A 20,537-nucleotide genomic window follows, 5' to 3' on the forward strand; every position below is an offset into this window, starting at 1 on the left:
CACACACACACACACACACACACACACACACACACACACACACACACACACACACACACACACACACACACACACACACACACACACACACACACACACACACACACACACACACACACACACACACACACACACACACACACACACACACACACACACACACACACACACACACACACACACACACACACACTAACCCTCAGAATCAAGGCCGAAGCACCCTAGCCCTCCTCTTATCCTCTTACTGTTATCTCTACTGCTGTAGTTAATGATAGAGAACTTTTTGGTTTGTTTGTGTGTGTGTGTGTGTGTGTGTGTGTGTGTGTGTGGGGGGGGGGGGGGGGGGGGGGGGGGGTAGTGTGTGTAGCATGATGGTGTTTGTTGTCTCATGCCAAGGTCAAAACAGAATGTCCTACTAAATGGAAAACAAACAGTTAGTCATCATTAGTTGTGTTTTACAGTCATTCAAACTGACCTTCCCCTGATTTCTCCATGATGACGTATTAAATTACATCTAATGATGACATTATTCAATGACATCTAATGATGATATATTCAGTGACATCAAATAATAATGTATTAAATGACATCTAATGATGAGGTATTCAATGACATCTAATGATGATGTATTCAAGTACATCTAATGTTGACATATTCAATGACATCAAATGATAATGTATTCAATGACATCTAATGATAATGTATTCCACGCCATCTAATGATAATGTATTCAATGACATCAAATGATGACGTATTCAATTGCATCTAATGATAATGTATTCAATGACGTGGGTGGGTACCGTTCACATTTGAACCGGTATCAGTACCCAACGGTACTTAACTTAACTCTCTCTGTAATAACAAAAGTAAATATCAACATTATCTGGAAAAGGCTCCTTCGTCTAATGATGATGTTTTCAATGGCATCTAATGATGATGTATTCAATGGCATCTAATGATGATGTATTCAATGGCATCTAATGATGATGTATTCAATGACATCTAATGATGATATCAATCACATCTGGCTATAATCTGAGAGGAGAGCTAAACTTTTAAAAACTCTGTCAGAACCAAAATGAAAAGTATGTGCATATCAATCTGTGGGGTGGACTTGTGGAACAGTCTGGAGTTAGAACTAAAACAGAGTACAAACATAAATCAGTTTAAAAATATGTACAAAAAATCTTTCTTAAATGGGTAGCTGGAAGAGGAAGTGTGTTGATTGGGATTATGTGTAATGTATATTATATGGTATTTATTTAGTATATATATTATATTTATATGTATATTATATAAATGTATTTATATATAAATGTATTGGATTGTATAGAGATACAGCGTTTATACATATAATTAACAATAGAATAAGATTATATAATTTGTGATGAATAGTTAAAAAGGGGTAGGAATTTTACTGTGTATACTTCATCCTACTCCTTTTTTCAAACAGGGTAAACTATGATTATTATTATCTTTTGGTAAAAAAAAATATTATTATCTTTTGTATATGTCAAATTAACAGATATATTTTTGTTTTATACTAACTTGGTCGAAAATAAAAAAGATATTTCATTCATTCACATCTAATTATGATATTCAATGACACCGAATGATGATATATTCAATGACATCTAATGATGATGTATTCAATGACATTTACCGATGCATGATTAAAGGGACAGTTTTTTTCTTTTCTTTTTTTTACATAAAGTGGTAGGCTACCACCTGCCAAGTATATACATACTTGCCAGTAGAGTAAATAATGGGATGCGGTTAGCTGACTTACCGGTTTCTGGGTAAGAGTTATGGCTGTGTTCCAGGCAGCTTCAGACAGATGGGGACTATTAACAAAGATATTTGAAGCTGCACCACAAATTGCAAACAAAGGTTTTAACCGTCCACGGCAGAATAAAAAGTCCTCATTTATTTCTGATGCTCTCAGACGGACACATTATGTGAACAGGCCCCAGGGCGTAGTGATACACTGCCGTTCTTCAAGATACAAAATAGTTCTAATAGATATTGCATCGGTCAGAGATAAGAATCAGGCATCGGAAATACATGACTGTTGTATTCTGTTGTGGACGGTTAAAACTTTTGTTTGCATGCTGTGGTGTCATAAAATATTTATTTTATTAGCGGTCCCCGTGTGCTGACTGTCAGAACACAGACAGAGCTCTGACCGCGGTACTCGGTAAGTTAACTAATCGCTATAAACATTGTTTACAAGTATTTCACACCACTTCATGTAAAAGAAAACGATACATAATCCATTGTTTTCAGGGAATATCTGATTTGTTCTGAAGTTCTGTTTCCATCTCTCTACACTAGTGCTTCCTGGTGGCTTACTTCAGTGTGTTAGCAGCGCTTCCTGGGGCTGGCCATAGAGTTCACCTTGATATATTGGCTCAGAGAGTTACAACGTGTCCTGGCTGTTTTGGTTGGCATTCAATAGCCGAAGTCATACCAATAATTCTCAATTCCTCAACACACACACACACACACATACACCTCAGAGAAAAGCACAGTACGAGTCCTTAAATCAATTTCAGGTTTTTGTACCGGCTTCCTCCTAACTTCCTTGTTGCGTGTTTTCCCCTGTGATGCCTTGATTGACGGCTGGGGGAATGGCAAATGTGTGTCAATGTGTGTCTATGTGTGTGTGTGTGTGTGTGTGTGTGTGTGTGTGGGTCCATTCGCACACATGGAGGTCTGGGATGAATTATCATCGCAGTGGACACTATCAGTGGGAAGGTTCCGGACTGCCCCAGATTTTGGAGAGTCGCAAGTCAAGAGGCGCCCATGTGCAGCTGTTAAAACCCCCCTCACACCACACACACACACAGAGGCGCCACGATGCTGAGACAGATTTGGGAGTCTCCTGCCACCTAAAGAAGGGCTCTGTATGCCCTTTGACCTTCCAGCTGTGGCACTCCAATGCATAATTCAACTCCCCTGATATATATATATATATATATATACATACATATACACACACACACACACACACACACACACACACAGAATAGATTAATGGTCTGTGATGGCATGTTTAAATGGTGGATTAGAGAGGGCAATATGTGTAGAGTGTGTGATGTCTGTTGTACCACTCAACACTTACATCTCAGCTCAGTACAGTGCAGTACATTGGGTTAAGATAGGGCTGTATAACAACTTAAGATATTTGTATAACCATGCAAGTCATATCTAAACCACGCCGCGGCCTGGTAATACTAATGGACACATAGGCCCGTATTTAACCGGATGAGTATGAAATATATGTCAGGAATCATTTTAGCAACTCCTTCCTTCTTTGGACTTTCAGATTAATTCCATCAAGGACGTTTTTGGTAGAGAAGCAACAAGCCAACTTTTCCCTCACTCCTCTCCTCTCCTTTCCCCTTTCCTTGTCCTCCTTCCTTCCTGTGTTTAAAGTGTGGTTGCCTCTCTGGTAACAATAAATACAGTTTTGGAAAGCCCCCCCTCTCCTCCTCAGTCGATGCTTTAAGTGCCGTGAGTGCTGTGACCTCTAGTGCAGGTTGCCCCCCCCCCCCCCCCCCCTCACCAGGTTCTTGAAGAGCGCTGTGACCTCTCTGGTGAAGACAGCCAGGTTGAGGAAGCCGGTGGACACCTCATTGTTGTCCTGGGTCAGGTGGCTGTTGCCCAGGTTCTCCAGCACCTCGATGTACTGCTCCTTGCTCTCCACGTGGCCTGAAACAACACACCAACCAGGGGAAATATATCACCGCTGACCCGCGAGAACCTTGCGTCCCGGGAAGGGTTTTCCCTCCAGAAATTAAGTAAAAACAACACAGTTTTCAGATTTACTGTGTTTTTGATGGTGTACATTGGGTTTTGAACGGGTTTCATGGTCCTTGGGTTCATTTAATAATAGTAACATTTCGTTAGCCTCATACGATAATTGCCAAGATTTTTGGAAAAGAAGAAAAAAATTATTTTCCAGCAAGTGTACGTTTTTTTTTATTTATATTTTGAAAATAAGTTCCACAAAAACAAGTTTGCAAAAATACAAAAACACAACAACCATTGCGTAACAAAATAAGGTGACTTAGGCATTTTTTCCTCGTACATACATTGTATACATGTCAATACACCCACCATTTCGTTAGCCTCATACAATAATTGCCTAAGTCATGCAATCGCCATCTGTGTATGTAATGTTAAAATGCACAAGTCACACGAGTAAGTTAGGCAGATGGGGATTTTGTTTACGTAACAAGCATTCTTATTGGCTGAGGACATGGCCACTAAGCCAGGGCGATGCAGCAGTGTGAGGAGATTACAGTTAGGCAGAAATCTCAATTTGGCCAAAGAATTACTTAGGCAATTATGATAGAGGCTAATGATATAGAAACATACAGTTCCATAAAGAATCAGACAAAGGCAGACTGACATGTCCAGTCGTAAATCCTGGTAAAAGCATCAACAAGCGTGCATGTGCTTTGGTTAAATCCTTCGTAGTGGCCACGCCAAGCATATGGTCGAAATTAGAAACCAGTTCTTCACCCAATCAGTGACGCTGCGGCTGGTATCTAAGAGAGACCGATGTCCTCTAGACCCGGGAGGTCACTTTTCCTCAGGGGTCATTACCTCTAGGACCTCCTGACCTGCCTGCCTGGCACATCAAACAGGCCAAGAGCTTTGGTCAGACTTAGGACACATTTATATCCGTGTCCGCAATGTTAGGGGAAAGGGAAACAAAGATACTTGGTGGTTAAAAATAAAAACAACCAGTAACAAGAACAAATGGACTGGACTGTAATGGTACCCATAGCAGACTAAACACACAGACAAAGGAGACATAATCATAACAGTCGGTCCCTTTCATGAGTTCTGGGGGGAGGTTGGGACAGGTACAAGACTATGGCACGCTGACGGTTGCTGGGAGACAGGCTGACCACTGCAGTGAGTGGACCAGCAGAGCAAGGAACAAAGTATGGCACAGGAACAGTGGAGTTTGGGAGAGAATGTGGGATGATGAAGAGAGAGAGAGGGGGGGGAGAAAGAGAGAGACCCACACACACAGAAAGACATACAGAGAGATGCAAAGAATGAGAAGAAATTGTGTGAGAGACTGACAGAGATAGACATGGAGAGAGAGAGAGAGTGACATGGCTAGAGAAAAGAGAAGAGAAGAGAAGAGAAGAGAAGAGAAGAGAAGAGAAGAGAAGAGAAGAGAAGAGAAGAGAAGAGAAGAGAAGAGAAGAGAAGAGAAGAGAAGAGAAGAGAAGAGAAGAGAAGAGAAATCCAGGTTCATTACGACACAGACGTGTCAGTTAAGGCTGCTCGATTATGGCAAAAATCATAATCACGATTAGTTTGATTGATATTGAAATCATGATTATTAAACACAATTACTCATATGTCTCTCGAATTGGCCAGCCCTACGGTCAGTGATGATGGATGACACAACTACAAAACAAACAACAACAACCAACAATATCAAACGCCAGCTGAGTCGCAGAGGACCTCTCTAAAGACCATCTGATGACTGTTCTTCAACTTGCAGAATCAACCACCATTCCAGCCTCAACTCCGCTGCCCTGCCAGAACACACACATACACATTCACATACACACCACAGCGTATTGGCAGAGGCAGAGAGAGAAAGAAAGCAGTGGTTAGGGAGTTAGAAAGAAAGGAGAACTTTAAGCATGCATGCTTCTGCGTGTGTGTGTGTTTCTGTGTGTGTGTTTTTGTGTGTGTGTGTTTCTGTGTGTGTGACGTGTGTGTGTGTGTTTCAGTGTGTGTGCATGTGTGATTCTGTGTGGGTGTGTGCGTGTGTGTGTGATTCTGTGTGTGTGTGTGCGTGTGTGTTTCTGTGTGTGTGTGTTTCTTTGTGTGTGCGTGTATGTGCGTGTGTTTTTGCGCGTGTGTGTGTGTGTGTGTGTGTTTCTGCATATGTGTGCGTTTCTCTGTGTGTGTGTGTGTGTGTGTGTGAGGCGAGCAGAGAGGAAAGTGTGTGGGAGGGAGGGGGTGGGTGTAGGGAGAGCAGTGCAGGGCTGTGTCTGTGTGGTGAGTCAGACTAACTGACGTCTCACATGAGGAACATCACGACTGATTGAGGGGTTCAACAGAGGGGGGGATTACTGGAACCAGCCCATATGATTCTAGTTAGAGAAGGAGAGAGTGGGGGGTACTACTCTGCTATGACTATAGTACATAGAGAGAGGGAGAAAGAGAGAGAAACAGAGAGAGAGTGGGGAGTACTACTCTGCTATGACTATAGTAATAGAGAGAGAGGGGGAGAGATAGAGAGTGGGGGGTACTACTCTGCTATGACTATAGTACAAAGAGAGAGAGAGAGAGAGAGAGAGAGAGAGAGAGAGAGAGAGAGAGAGAGAGAGAGAGAGAGAGAGAGAGAGAGTGGGGGGTACTACTCTGCTATGACCATAGTACAAATAGAGAGGGGGAGGGATAGAGAGAGAGTGGGGCGTACTACTCTGCTATGATTATAGTACAAATATATATATATAGAGAGAGAGAGAGAGAGAGAGAGAGAGAGAGAGAGAGAGAGAGAGAGAGAGAGAGAGAGAGAGAGACTACTCTGCTATGACTATAGTACAAATAGAGAGAGAGGGGGGAGAGAGAGAGAGAAAGAAGAAAAGAGGAAAAGTGGGGTACCACTTCATTATGAAAGAGCAAGAGAGAGGGGGGGTGAGAGCGAGAGAGGTAGAGGGAGGTAGAGAGAGAGGTAGAGCGAGGTAGAGAGAGAGTGAGGTAGAGAGAGAGCGAGAGAGAGCGAGCGAGAGGTAGATAGAGAGCGAGAGAGAGAGGTAGGGTACCACTCCACTATGACCCTGGTACAACCTCACACCAACACAATCCCCAAAAACAATCTCCAGTTGGCCAATTCTGGGCAGCTGGTTTTCTCTGACTCAAGTTCTCTCAAAGCTGACTGAAATGCTGGAAATAGGAACCAGGTTTGGAGAGTGAGCAGAGAAAAACAACCTGAGGGTCTGCTCTGCTGTACATCTCTCTCTCTCTCTGTAATGAGCCCTCTGCTCTCTGAATCAGACTCAGCATATGGTACATTATGACATGGTTGTGGTTGATGGAGCAGCGGTGATGGTGTGAGTTAACGTGCACCACACGAAGATGTGCACACACACACACGACATACAGAGACAAACACACATGTGGGTGAACAGAACACAAACACAGACATGCATGCACACAGATGCACACTGGCGTACACGGTACATGCGTACACAAACACACACACACGGACTTGTGGCTCTCGCAGGCCGGTCTAACAACACTGAGAGCTTCATTGTTGTTAATAACTCCATGTGCGACACTCTGGGTGGGGTAGTGGACACACAGCCTACACATGGGTCAGTCACACTTCATCAAACTAGGCACACACACTCAGTCACTCACGCATACGCCATGAAACCACACACAATTTACTCGCTAAACATAATCACCAATCACCCCACACACACAGACACACACATACACTGGTCACTGGATGAGGGGCCTCACTCATAAACAACACTGCCCACATGGTCTGTAATGATGTAATCTAAAGTGGACCTCTATGCTGCTTTGTGGTTCCTCTCGGAGCTGGCCAGCCGCAAGCATTTTTACGGGCGGTCCATCATTTTGAAAGGGCAGCTTGACGTCTTTGATTCCCGACGTCATCAGACATCCTGTTTTATTTGCCATGCTTTGTGTTTACACTTTACAATGTTAAGACTTAAGACGATAACACTTTTGCACACCAGCAATGGGTTTATGAGGAGTAGTTCCTTGTGCAGTCAGGACTCAGGAGGCACAAGTCCAAGCGTGTTTTAAGCAATGTGTAGGTCGTAATATGTATCACGCAAGAGATGGAGAGTAAGCGAATGTGTGTGTGTGTGTTGTGTTGTGGTGTGGTGTGGTGTGGTGTGTGTGTGTGTGTGTGTGTGTGTGTGTGTGTGTGGTGGTAGTCATGGTGTATGGCCACTTACTCAGTCCAGAAGTGTGTATGGCTTTGATCATCTTTTTCATCCTCTGTAGTGTCCCCTGATCCATCTCCAGAGACTGAAAGACAATGGGAAGGGAAAGACCGACAGTGAATCCATTTCCTCATTCTGCAGGCTTACCGGAATTTCCTCCAAGTAACAAATACTTAATGCCAGGATCGGAGTACATGAATTAAGCCAGATATTGAGAAGTCCAAATCAAACCCCTCAGTGCCCTCACCCCCCCAATCCGAGGCGAACGGCCATGCCAAGACGCCGACGGCATGCAATGATTTGTCGGAGACAAGCGCATAAGAGTGCGTCCTGTCTCCCGACCAAGACACATCAAGATTCTACGACACTATTATAACCTAATTTGACACAGTGACCATTGTGAAAGACAAAGATACACTGTGATCTGGTCCGGGCATAAGGTTTGTTGATGTGTGGGCCCGTGTGTGGTTTGAAATACATGTGTTCAGTTATCACGGCGTGTGATTAAGTTGAACAGGTGAGTCAGCATTCAGACATTCTACCTCTCCTGCTGCATGTAAAAGCCTGGATGATGTCACTCTCCCCGTCTGTCTGACTTTCTGCTTCACCTGAACTGTCTCACAGACTGGGGTCACATTGCAATGAAAGCCCTTTCAACACAGACTACATCGCGAACACGCACGCACACACGCACACACGCACACACACACACACACACACACACATAGCGCTTGTTTGTGTCGCCCTGGAATGCCAGAAGGGCGGGGTATAAGGTTTTCACTCAGTGCGGGACTGTTCAGTTGGTTTCCACTGCAGCTTACTTAACAATCAATCCATTCGGGCCCAACATGGATCTGGTTTAGAACTGAAACCCGCTTTATTCTCTTCATACAAGCCAGTCGGTGTATGTAAGTTAGTCCTATGGCTCTCATACATGTCCCCAGAAATAGCTTTAATGAGCCAGTAACATAGACTTAGACAGAGACTCAGCCCTATTACTGTAGATTGTGCCTTTAACACACACGCACCACAGTCCAGTCCCTCTGTGTTGGTCCACTAATTAAATGGTGGGTGTTGCATAATGGAACTCTCCACTGTGTTTAAGATTGTGGGAAAGTGATCTTGTGGAGAGTGGCTTCTCCACTGTTATTTCCACTGTTTGGTAGAAGCCCAGATGGCAGACAATAGACAAACACTGTGGGTGTAGGTTGGTAAGTGTTGTTTACTGAAGTTGATTAAACAAATTCAGCAGACAGACAGACAGACAGACAGACAGACAGACAGACAGACAGACAGACAGACAGACAGACAGACAGACAGACAGACAGACAGACAGACAGACAGACAGACCTGTGTACACCAGTCCCACCTGTCAGTTGTTGTCGGTGTTGAAACATCAGGGTGTAAACCGAACAGACACTGCAGTAATCTCTCCTCACTGCTGCTCCGGACACGTCATGCTATTATCGACACCTCCTCTGGGCAGGGTGGCATTCATCCGTTGCCAGGACGTGTGCGTGTGCACATGTGTGTGTATGGGGCGTTGTCCACAGCCTGACTTCCATAGAAAGCCAGAGCAGACGGCACAGAGCGTTATCAGATCTCAGCTTGACATCTGATCTGTGCCTACTGTTAACCTGGCACCTTCAACTTAACCTGGCACGTTCCACGGTTAACCTGGTGTAACGGAGGTACCGTGTGTCTATCCTACACTGGCACGTTCAACGGTTAACCCGACACGTTCAACTGTTAACCTGCCACGTTTGGTTAACCTGGCACGTTCAACGGTTAACCCGACACGTTCAACGGTTAACCTGGCACGTTCAACGGTTAACCTGGCACGTTCAACGGTTAACCTGGCACGTTCAACGGTTAACCTGGCACGTTCAACTGTTAACCTGGCACGTTCCACTGTTAACCTGGCACGTTCCACGGTTAACCTGGCACGTTCAACGGTTAACCTGGCACGTTCAACGGTTAACCTGGCACGTTCAACGGTTAACCTGGCACGTTCAGCGGTTAACCTGGCACGTTCAACTGTTAACCTGGCACGTTCAACTGCAGGCAATCCACCACCACCAGCACAATACATCCATCCTTCTCTCTATCTCTACATCACTTTCTCCCTCCGTCCTGTTCGCCAAACATTCTTATCGGCAGTAATGAGTAACAAGGCAGTGTGTGTAACTGTGTGTGTGTGAGGGGCCAGACTAGAGTGCCTGTCTTCCTGTCTGCTAACACACACACACACACACACACACACACACACACACACACACACAGTGGCATGGCCAAACAGTTGACCAAGCACATCACTGCTGGCCGGACCACAGGCGACATACTAAACCCATTTATAAATTGACTGATCTTCTTGTTGCATCACAACTGTGTGTGTGTGTGTGTGTGTGTGTGTGTGTGTGTGTGTGTGTGTGTGTGTGTGTGTGTGTGTGTGTGTGTGTGTGTGTGTGTGTGTGTGTGTGTGTGTGTGTGTGTGTGTGTGTGTGTGTGTGTGTGTGTGTGTGTGTGTGTGTGTGTCTGCCTCAGTCTGTCTGTGCACATGTGTGCAGGATTCCAGTGGGTCCCTCCCACCACAGAGCAGCCATCCCAGCTATGACATCCAATGTGTCATATAGCCATAAAATATGATATTAGAGACTCATCTAAATAAATCAGACAAATGTCTGGCCCGGTCTGGTTCTCGCCAACAACAGACTCTCATCGCTCTGCTCTTATCAGTCCCACATGACTGTAACTGCAAGTCAGCCACAAAGCTAGCGAGGACAACACCACCGACCTATGTCACAAAGCTAGCCAGCCAGGACAACACCACCAATGTAAACTCCACCACAAAGCTATTCAGGACAACAGCACCGCTGTCACAAAGCTAGCCAGGACAACACCACCGCTGTCACAAAGCTAGCCAGGACAACACCACCGCTGTCACAAAGCTAGTCAGGACAACACCACCGCTGTCACAAAGCTAGCCAGGACAACACCACCGCTGTCACAAAGCTAGTCAGGACAACACCACCGCTGTCACAACAAAGCTAGCCAGGACTACACCACCGCTGTCACAAAGCTAGTCAGGACAACACCACCAATGTCACAACAAAGCTAGTCAGGACAACACCACCGCTGTCACAAAGCTAGTCAGGACAACACCACCACTGTCACAACAAAGCTAGTCAGGACAACACCACCGCTGTCACAAAGCTAGTCAGGACAACAGCACCGCTGTCACAACAAAGCTAGTCAGGACAACACCACCGCTGTCACAACAAAGCTAGTCAGGACAACAGCACCGCTGTCACAAAGCTAGCCAGGACAACAGCACCGCTGTCACAAAGCTAGCCAGGACAACACCACCGCTGTGACCGTCACAAAGCTAGTCCCGCGTCTATTCTTATCCTAACCATGTTTGCGATCTGATTGGCCACTGACGTTTCTGGTCATGTGACATGTGCGCCCAATCGCGTGACGAGCTGTGTCTTTGCCCATTTCCGCATCGAACAGCCTGCAAATGACCTAACGCCTAGTTTATCACTGGTTAAGCTTAGGCGACTCTTTCGAAGTTGGTTATGGTTAGAGTTTGGAATCAGGGCTGGCGTTCTATCGCCATGCTCTAAGACAAACTCTAACCTTAACCAACTTCGAAAGAGTGCCTAAGCTTAAGCGTCGAAATAACTTGCCGTCACACGATTGGTGCACATGTCACATGACCAGAAACGTCAGTGGCCAATCAGATCGCAAACATGGGTTAGGATAAGAATTTAGGCAGTCAGGACAACACCACCGCTGTCACAAAGCTAGTCAGGACAACACCACCGCTGTCACAAAGCTAGTCAGGACAACACCACCGCTGTCACAACAAAGCTAGCCAGGACTACACCACCGCTGTCACAAAGCTAGTCAGGACAACACCACCAATGTCACAACAAAGCTAGCCAGGACAACACCACCGCTGTCACAAAGCTAGTCAGGACAACACCACCAATGTCACAACAAAGCTAGCCAGGACTACACCACCGCACCGCTGTCACAAAGCTAGTCAGGACAACACCACCGCTGTCACAAAGCTAGTCAGGACAACACCACCACTGTCACAACAAAGCTAGTCAGGACAACACCACCGCTGTCACAAAGCTAGTCAGGACAACAGCACCGCTGTCACAACAAAGCTAGTCAGGACAACAGCACCGCTGTCACAACAAAGCTAGTCAGGACAACACCACCAATGTCACAACAAAGCTAGTCAGGACAACACCACCGCTGTCACAACAAAGCTAGTCAGGACAACAGCACCGCTGTCACAAAGCTAGCCAGGACAACACCACCGCTGTGACTGTCACAAAGCTAGTCCCGCGTCTATTCTTATCCTAACCATGTTTGCGATCTGATTGGCCACTGACGTTTCTGGTCATGTGACATGTGCGCCCAATCGCGTGACGAGCTGTGTCTTTGCCCATTTCCGCATCGAACAGCCTGCAAATGACCTAACGCCTAGTTTATCACTGGTTAAGCTTAGGCGACTCTTTCGAAGTTGGTTATGGTTAGAGTTTGGAATCAGGGCTGGCGTTCTATCGCCATGCTCTAAGACAAACTCTAACCTTAACCAACTTCGAAAGAGTGCCTAAGCTTAAGCGTCTAAATAACTTGCCGTCACACGATTGGTGCACATGTCACATGACCAGAAACGTCAGTGGCCAATCAGATCGCAAACATGGGTTAGGATAAGAATTTAGGCAGTCAGGACAACACCACCGCTGTCACAAAGCTAGTCAGGACAACACCACCGCTGTCACAAAGCTAGTCAGGACAACACCACCAATGTCACAAAGCTAGTCAGGACAACACCACCAATGTCACAAAGCTAGTCAGGACAACACCACCAATGTCACAAAGCTAGTCAGGACAACACCACCAATGTCACAACAAAGCTAGTCAGGACAACACCACCAATGTCACAAAGCTAGTCAGGACAACACCACCAATGTCACAAAGCTAGTCAGGACAACACCACCAATGTCACAAAGCTAGTCAGGACAACACCACCAATGTCACAAAGCTAGTCAGGACAACACCACCGATGTCACAAAGCTAGTCAGGACAACACCACCGCTGTCACAACAAAGCTAGCCAGGACAACACCACCACTGTCACAACAAAGCTAGTCAGGACAACACCACCGCTGTCACAACAAAGCTAGTCAGGACAACACCACCACTGTCACAACAAAGCTAGCCAGGACAACACCACCGCTGTCACAACAAAGCTAGTCAGGACAACACCACCGCTGTCACAACAAAGCTAGTCAGGACAACACCACCACTGTCACAACAAAGCTAGTCAGGACAACACCACCACTGTCACAACAAAGCTAGTCAGGACAACACCACCGCTGTCACAACAAAGCTAGTCAGGACAACACCACCAATGTCACAACAAAGCTAGTCAGGACAACACCACCGCTGTCACAACAAAGCTAGCCAGGACAACACCACCGCTGTCACAACAAAGCTAGTCAGGACAACACCACCAATGTCACAACAAAGCTAGTCAGGACAACACCACCAATGTCACAACAAAGCTAGCCAGGACAACACCACCGCTGTCACAACAAAGCTAGCCAGGACAACACCACCAATGTCACAACAAAGCTAGTCAGGACAACACCACCACTGTCACAACAAAGCTAGTCAGGACAACACCACCAATGTCACAACAAAGCTAGTCAGGACAACACCACCAATGTCACAACAAAGCTAGTCAGGACAACACCACCAATGTCACAACAAAGCTAGTCAGGACAACACCACCACTGTCACAACAAAGCTAGTCAGGACAACACCACCAATGTCACAACAAAGCTAGTCAGGACAACACCACCGCTGTCACAACAAAGCTAGCCAGGACAACACCACCACTGTCACAACAAAGCTAGTCAGGACAACACCACCGCTGTCACAACAAAGCTAGTCAGGACAACACCACCAATGTCACAACAAAGCTAGTCAGGACAACACCACCAATGTCACAACAAAGCTAGTCAGGACAACACCACCAATGTCACAACAAAGCTAGTCAGGACAACACCACCGCTGTCACAACAAAGCTAGTCAGGACAACACCACCGCTGTCACAACAAAGCTAGTCAGGACAACACCACCACTGTCACAACAAAGCTAGTCAGGACAACACCACCGCTGTCACAACAAAGCTAGTCAGGACAACACCACCAATGTCACAACAAAGCTAGTCAGGACAACACCACCAATGTCACAACAAAGCTAGTCAGGACAACACCACCAATGTCACAACAAAGCTAGTCAGGACAACACCACCAATGTCACAACAAAGCTAGCCAGGACAACACCACCAATGTCACAACAAAGCTAGTCAGGACAACACCACCAATGTCACAACAAAGCTAGTCAGGACAACACCACCACTGTCACAACAAAGCTAGTCAGGACAACACCACCACTGTCACAACAAAGCTAGCCAGGATAGCACATCTGTGGCATTGCTCAGAGGCACTGTGGCAGTTTTGGACACTCTGTGCTGGTGATCAAACTAGCAACCTACCAGCTGTCCAAATATTTAAAGCTGAACCCATGTGGCCTTCATTCAGTTGTCTATAAATTAATTTGTAATAACTTCCATCAGCAGAGCCAATGTGACTGGGAATGATTAGATACCGGAATGACCACTAAGAGACAGAATGACCTAGAGATAGGGGTGGGAATCACCAGTTTCATCATGATACGATACGATATCGATTCTTTGGACAACGATACGATATTTGCCGATATCACAAAGTCTCTCACGATACAATACGATACGATTAGATTCAGGTGCCTGCGACCCATTTAACACAATCAGTAACATTTAGATCAACAAAAAAAAGGTAATGAAAATATCATTTGACATTTGTATTTTTGAGCTCTTCCAGACATTTAAAGGAAAATCAATCTATTGTTTTTAATACAAATAGACCTCCTGTTCACTGTAAAGTGCCACGTTTTTATATATTGAGCTTTAAACTTTAAGCTACATTTTTTGGAACTCAAAACTCACAACCTCCCTCTCCCAAACCGTTCCTACAACAATTTGTTGATGTTGCATGATCATGTATAGGCCTACATTTATTATGTATTATATTGTTTATGTTTAAATAACATTTAAACATCAAACTCCTCTGACCTCATCTGGTCTTTCCAAAGACGCGCGCACACACACACACAGAAAGGGAGAATGCTATGCTGTAACATCTACACACACGGAGCTACTGCTGTTGTTCTTGGGCGGATATGAGACTCGCCACAGGATTTTCAAAATAAGAGTATCGATATGAATCGATCTTATTACATCGCATCGATCCGATTCGATTGTTGATAATTACATCGATGTATCGATCTGGATCGATGTATCGTCCCACCCCTACCTAGAGAGAGGAGTGAATCATAGTGTTGTTGTCAATAGAAACTAATTGACAAGGAAGGATCTTATGTGTTCACACTTGGATTATTTGCACTGTGGTGAAGCTGACAACAGTTCCCACCTCTGTGTCCTCCTCCGGCCGAGGGGGAGCTTTGAAAATCACAGGCTGAGGATAATTGTTTTCAAACGGAACATAAACACACACTCACATACAGGCCTCGAACAGAGCCTCGGGCAAGATACCAGACAGACAAAAAAAAGAAAAAAACAACACACACACACACACACACACACACACACACACACACACACACACACACACACACACACACACACACACACACACACACACACACACACACACACACACACACACACACACACACACACACACACACACACACACACACACACACACACACACACACACACACACACACACACACACACACACACACACACACACACACACACACACACACACACACATGTCTGGCAGTGGCTAGTACTTGGCTACTGTGCATGTGTGTTGGACATTTGTCTTTGGTCTCACCATTGAACAAACAAATAAAACAACAACAATGACAGCAGACATACATATCCATCTGTGAATGGAAAGTGCAGAGTACGTAGGAATACAATATACATCAACAAGGACCGGGTCTAACAAGTGATTCATTTAATGCCTATGCCTTACAGTCGGGGCCAACCATGTATATGTGTTTCGGCACCATGCTTATTAAAGGGCCAACCACGTATATATACGTGGTATGGTTGTTTTGGCTTTTATTCCATTGTAATATCTTACTCAATGTCACCGAGCGGCACTGCAGATTTACCCTACTCTTGGAATTCGGAAAAGTGCATTACAGTGCCAGATCCTCATAGGGGCGCTGTCTCGATAATGCAGTGTTCCCTGTTACAGACCGGTATTTTATTTTATTATGAATGGGCTTTTCTGTTAGCCTAAAGCTATGCGTGTAGCCGATCGCCTGGAATCGTTTTTGGGACGCTAAATTCAGTATGCAGTAAAGGAATATAGCATCAGCCAATGGACATATGGATCTACCAGATGGCGATCGATAACAGGGAAATCCTTTTTGCAGTCCAACCGGCCACAGGTAAGAGCGATTTGACGTCAATTTTAGCTTGGTCGGGCCTTGCTTTGATAGCCATCCACCCGGTCAGCGAATGAGGCTACTGAGCTAATGCCGTTATTGGTAATCAATAAATCAGAAACGACGTCCCCCCCCCCCCCCCCCCCCCCCCCCCCCCCCTTTCATGCATTCATGGTGGACCATGATACCGACAATATGCATTTTGAGTTTTATCTCTAGGGCCTAAAAAAATAATGGTTTGTTTCCGGTTGCCGACCGACCCTGCCGATTTAGGTGCGACCCGATATATTTTATGAGTTTTTAATTTTATTTATATATATATTTTTTTAAATGTATTCCATTTTCTTTTTTTTTCTTTTTTTTTTTATAAAGTTTCATAGAAATTAAACATGCTGGCAGAGTACATGCATCCATGTTGTTGTGAACATTTTAATTAAATAAAGAAATTCCCTATCCATAGTCGCCGTGGGAAAGAATAAAATAAAAAATTAAATAAATTCCCTACCTACCCATGGCCTTAACTGACAACCAACAGGAAACAAACTATATTTTTTGTTATGCCTAGCTTGTCTATAGCCGAAACGCCATTCGATTTAACGTTATTAGCTTAGCGCCTTGTAACTCGCGTTCCAGGAAATATACCAGAACATTCTGCTATAACGTTCATATTCAAGACGCTATAAAATGGGAACGTATTGATGCAATTTTTTTTTATTTAAGGCATATTGAAGGGTGGTTTATAGTGTCAATTGACAATGAGAATGGACAGATAGCAATAATATAAAGTATAGATTTAGCTCTACAAACAGCCTCACGCACAATGAAAGGTTGTTATGATATGCTGGCTGTATAGAGTGGGCCCTGTCTAATCCCAATGGCCCCGAATGTGTTAATGGCATTAGGAATAATGGCATTAGGAATGAAGGAGTTAAATATATGTAACGGTTGTGACAACGTCCGGAGTTGAACCCCGTCGGCGGTCACCCACGTCACAGGCAACAACACAGACCGCTATACCAAGAGGTGAATTCACTTCTAAGTAATGGGTTTATGCGTCTTTTGAGGATGTGAGAGTGAGTTTAACCCATAGCACCGCTACTCACCCCAGCCCTTCTTGACTGCACTTCACGACACCATCCGTTACATATATATATATATATATATCGGTTTGCCCTAGGGCCTAGGTAGTCTGTAACAACTACCAGAGGGCAACAGCTCCAACAGCTCGATAGAGTGGGACTGGGTGATGTCTCAGTCTGATTCCTATAAAAGATAAATGATGCCAAACACCCATCAAAGTTCTGCTGCATCAGATCTGTCCCACAGTGGGACACACAAATGAAACCTCTCACAATTACTGGAAATGACACTCACCTTTAGATTCACCAGTTTGTGATTTTGTTATGGCCATCACTGTTCATCTGACGTGCATTTACTTCGACCCCTAAAAGCTAATGGACGTACTTTACTGTAAAGTCAAAGTCACATGTATATACTCCCTTTTCTTGACTCCTTCTGTATCACAAACAGTACTGTATTTGCAAATCTGGTATGTCATAAATGTATAGATGTAGCAGTACTGACTATCTGTATGTCATGTATGTCATATATGTCCTGATGAATTGAAAATGGGGGACCCTGATGTAAACAAGACGAAAGTCTTTCTCTGGTCTGCATCCCCTTAACAATTGTGTGTATTGAGCTGTACTGTATTGTACCCATTCTGCAATCTGTTAATAACGTTTTCAATCAATCAATCAAAACAGTGCTTTCAGTTGAGTGGTGCAAAGAAACGTAACTTTCCAGTTTCACTTCAACATGTGAGTCCATCTTGTGGTACCAATAGTTTGGAGTTGTTTGATGTGGTCACCCAGATTGCATGTGTGTGTGTGTGTGTGTGTGTGTGTGTGTGTGTGTGTGTGTGTGTGTAGGTGTAGGTGTGTGTAGGTGTGTGTGTGTGTGTGTGTGTCTACCTACAGATTCATGGAAAGTCTTACTCACTAGTCACTAACGAGCAAAAGTTGCACCTGTCTGTCATGCTTTACTGCAAGGTATGGGAGTTTCAGGTGAAACCGTAGCTACTAACTCGTAGTTTCCACGTTACTGTAAACCTAAAGTTCAATACCTCGACGATGCTTTCCTATGGCTCTCCCTCCTCTGTCAAACACAGCTTTATTTTAGTCGAAAAACTCGGGGGATACACTTAAGTGTTTCTTTGAGTAAAGACGTGTCCTGTGTACGCCCAGGCTGCAGACAGGTAAACAGACCCCCTCCTCTCCCCTCCTCTCCCCTCCTCTGATTGATTGATTGATTGATTGAAAACTTTATTAACAGATTGCAGAATGGGGTACAGTACAGTACAGCTCAATACACACAATTGTTAAGGGGATGCAGACCAGAGAAAGACTTTCGTCTTGTTTACATCAGGGTCCCCCATCTACCATCTTCAATTCATCATTCTCACCTCTTCCACCGCTGACACCGTGTTCCGACAGTCACTCATTTTGGACTGAAAGCTGGACGTCCCCGGCGAAGCCAGATCCTCGTTAGTCAGAACCACGAAGTCCGAAATGCTTATTCTCTCCGGCATGTTTCAGCTGCTCAAAGATCCCAACTACTGCAGAGAAAGGTTCGCCAAAGTTTCATGCGCGCATATTCCCATTGAAGACAAGGAAGAAGAAAAGAAGTCAGTCCTCCCAGTGAAAATAAATGGCAATGGGGGGGTTATATATTCCTTGCAGACAGTGGTATTTATTCCCAATACCAGCCTGTGTGGAGGATGTGCGAAAGTGCGCAGTGGAAAGTTGACGGAGCGGCTCTGGACTGAAAGAGTTTTCTCTCACTGGGGCTCGACTCCTGAATGTGTTCCATGCAGAGGTGCTGCTGGGAGGGAGGGACCACTTCCAGCATCACGTGGGGGAATGTTTGTACTTTCTGGCACTCACACCGAGAGAGAGAGAGAAAGAGAAGGCCCGCAGTCTCTAGGCTTTCTTGCATTCTTTCTTTAGCCTCATCGCCATGCAAACCCCTTAGAGAATCTGCAGTGTGGTGTGGTCGTGGGGACCGGGTATCTATATACCGTAATTCCTCTAATAGTAACCGGGTCTCAAATACAAGCCGGGTCTCTATTAATGGCCGGGTGCGCTCTTGAGCTAAGCAATTATAAGCCGGCCTCCTAATACAAGCCGGGTTACTAATATACTGAGCTGCATACTGAGCTAGTTACTTGATTTCACTTTGAAAACGTTGAAATGACCAGTAACCACCTGTAATTGCACTGTTTACTATTTCATACAGTACTTGGTTGGTTTCAATAAATGAACCCAGTACATTTTACTGGGTTCAAACTGACACAAAATGTTGATTTATTCATTATGATCCGTTTGAAGATTTGAAATATAGGCCTCCCTCTTATACAGGCCTCCTCCTAATACAAGCCTGGTACCCGCTACAGTTGAAACAAATACAAGCCGGGGTTACTATTAGAGGAATTACGGTAGGTGCTCCATTCACAGACTAACACCAAAAGGAGTTGAATGGGGGCTTGTTGGCAACCATGCAAAGTGGCTGTGGCATCTGACAAGGTGGGAGGCAATGTCTGTCTTGCAATTTGAACATTGAATATGATATTTATTATAAAAAAAAAAGTATAGAACCCCTCTCGAATGTGTGTTTCATGTTTGGGCTTTTGAAGAGGTAGAGTTACTAAACACGAGAACAGAGCCCAAATACATATTCTTTATATATCTGTGATGTGTCTTAGATAATTGGCAGTCTTAAGAGAAGAGTACAAAGATTTAGGTAAGTGCCCCTTAATCCTTGTGCCAGACTGGCCCCACCACACCTCCAGGAGATGGGAGGTGGGGTGAGATTAATCACCTTCACCTGGACCCTCCTCTTGGCTACAACTTCAGACATTAGTCTGCAAGCCTCCATCAATCACTTCAGTCCGACTCCCACCTTCCTCATCTCAAAACCACCTAACCTGTACGGACTACAACGTATAACAACG

General features: G+C 44.9%; 1 protein-coding gene across 2 annotated transcripts in view; it reads right to left on the reverse strand.

The window, feature by feature from the left end:
* Positions 1 to 19,337, reverse strand: part of asap3 (ArfGAP with SH3 domain, ankyrin repeat and PH domain 3) — a 55,788-nt gene extending 36,451 nt beyond the window's left edge. For both annotated transcript variants that reach the window (XM_084310528.1, XM_084310527.1), the window contains exons 1-3: positions 18,990 to 19,337; positions 7,980 to 8,052; positions 3,569 to 3,714 (exon numbers count right to left, since the gene is read on the reverse strand). In XM_084310528.1, coding sequence (XP_084166654.1) covers positions 3,569 to 3,714; positions 7,980 to 8,052; positions 18,990 to 19,115 — 345 coding nt within the window. In that variant the 5' untranslated portion in view covers positions 19,116 to 19,337. The remainder of the gene's footprint in view (positions 1 to 3,568; positions 3,715 to 7,979; positions 8,053 to 18,989) is intronic.
* Positions 19,338 to 20,537: the final 1,200 nt, after the last annotated feature.

The sequence above is a fragment of the Notolepis coatsorum genome, assembly GCF_963971535.1.
Source record: "Notolepis coatsorum genome assembly, chromosome: 3".
NCBI classification, from domain to species: Eukaryota; Metazoa; Chordata; class Actinopteri; order Aulopiformes; family Paralepididae; genus Notolepis; species Notolepis coatsorum.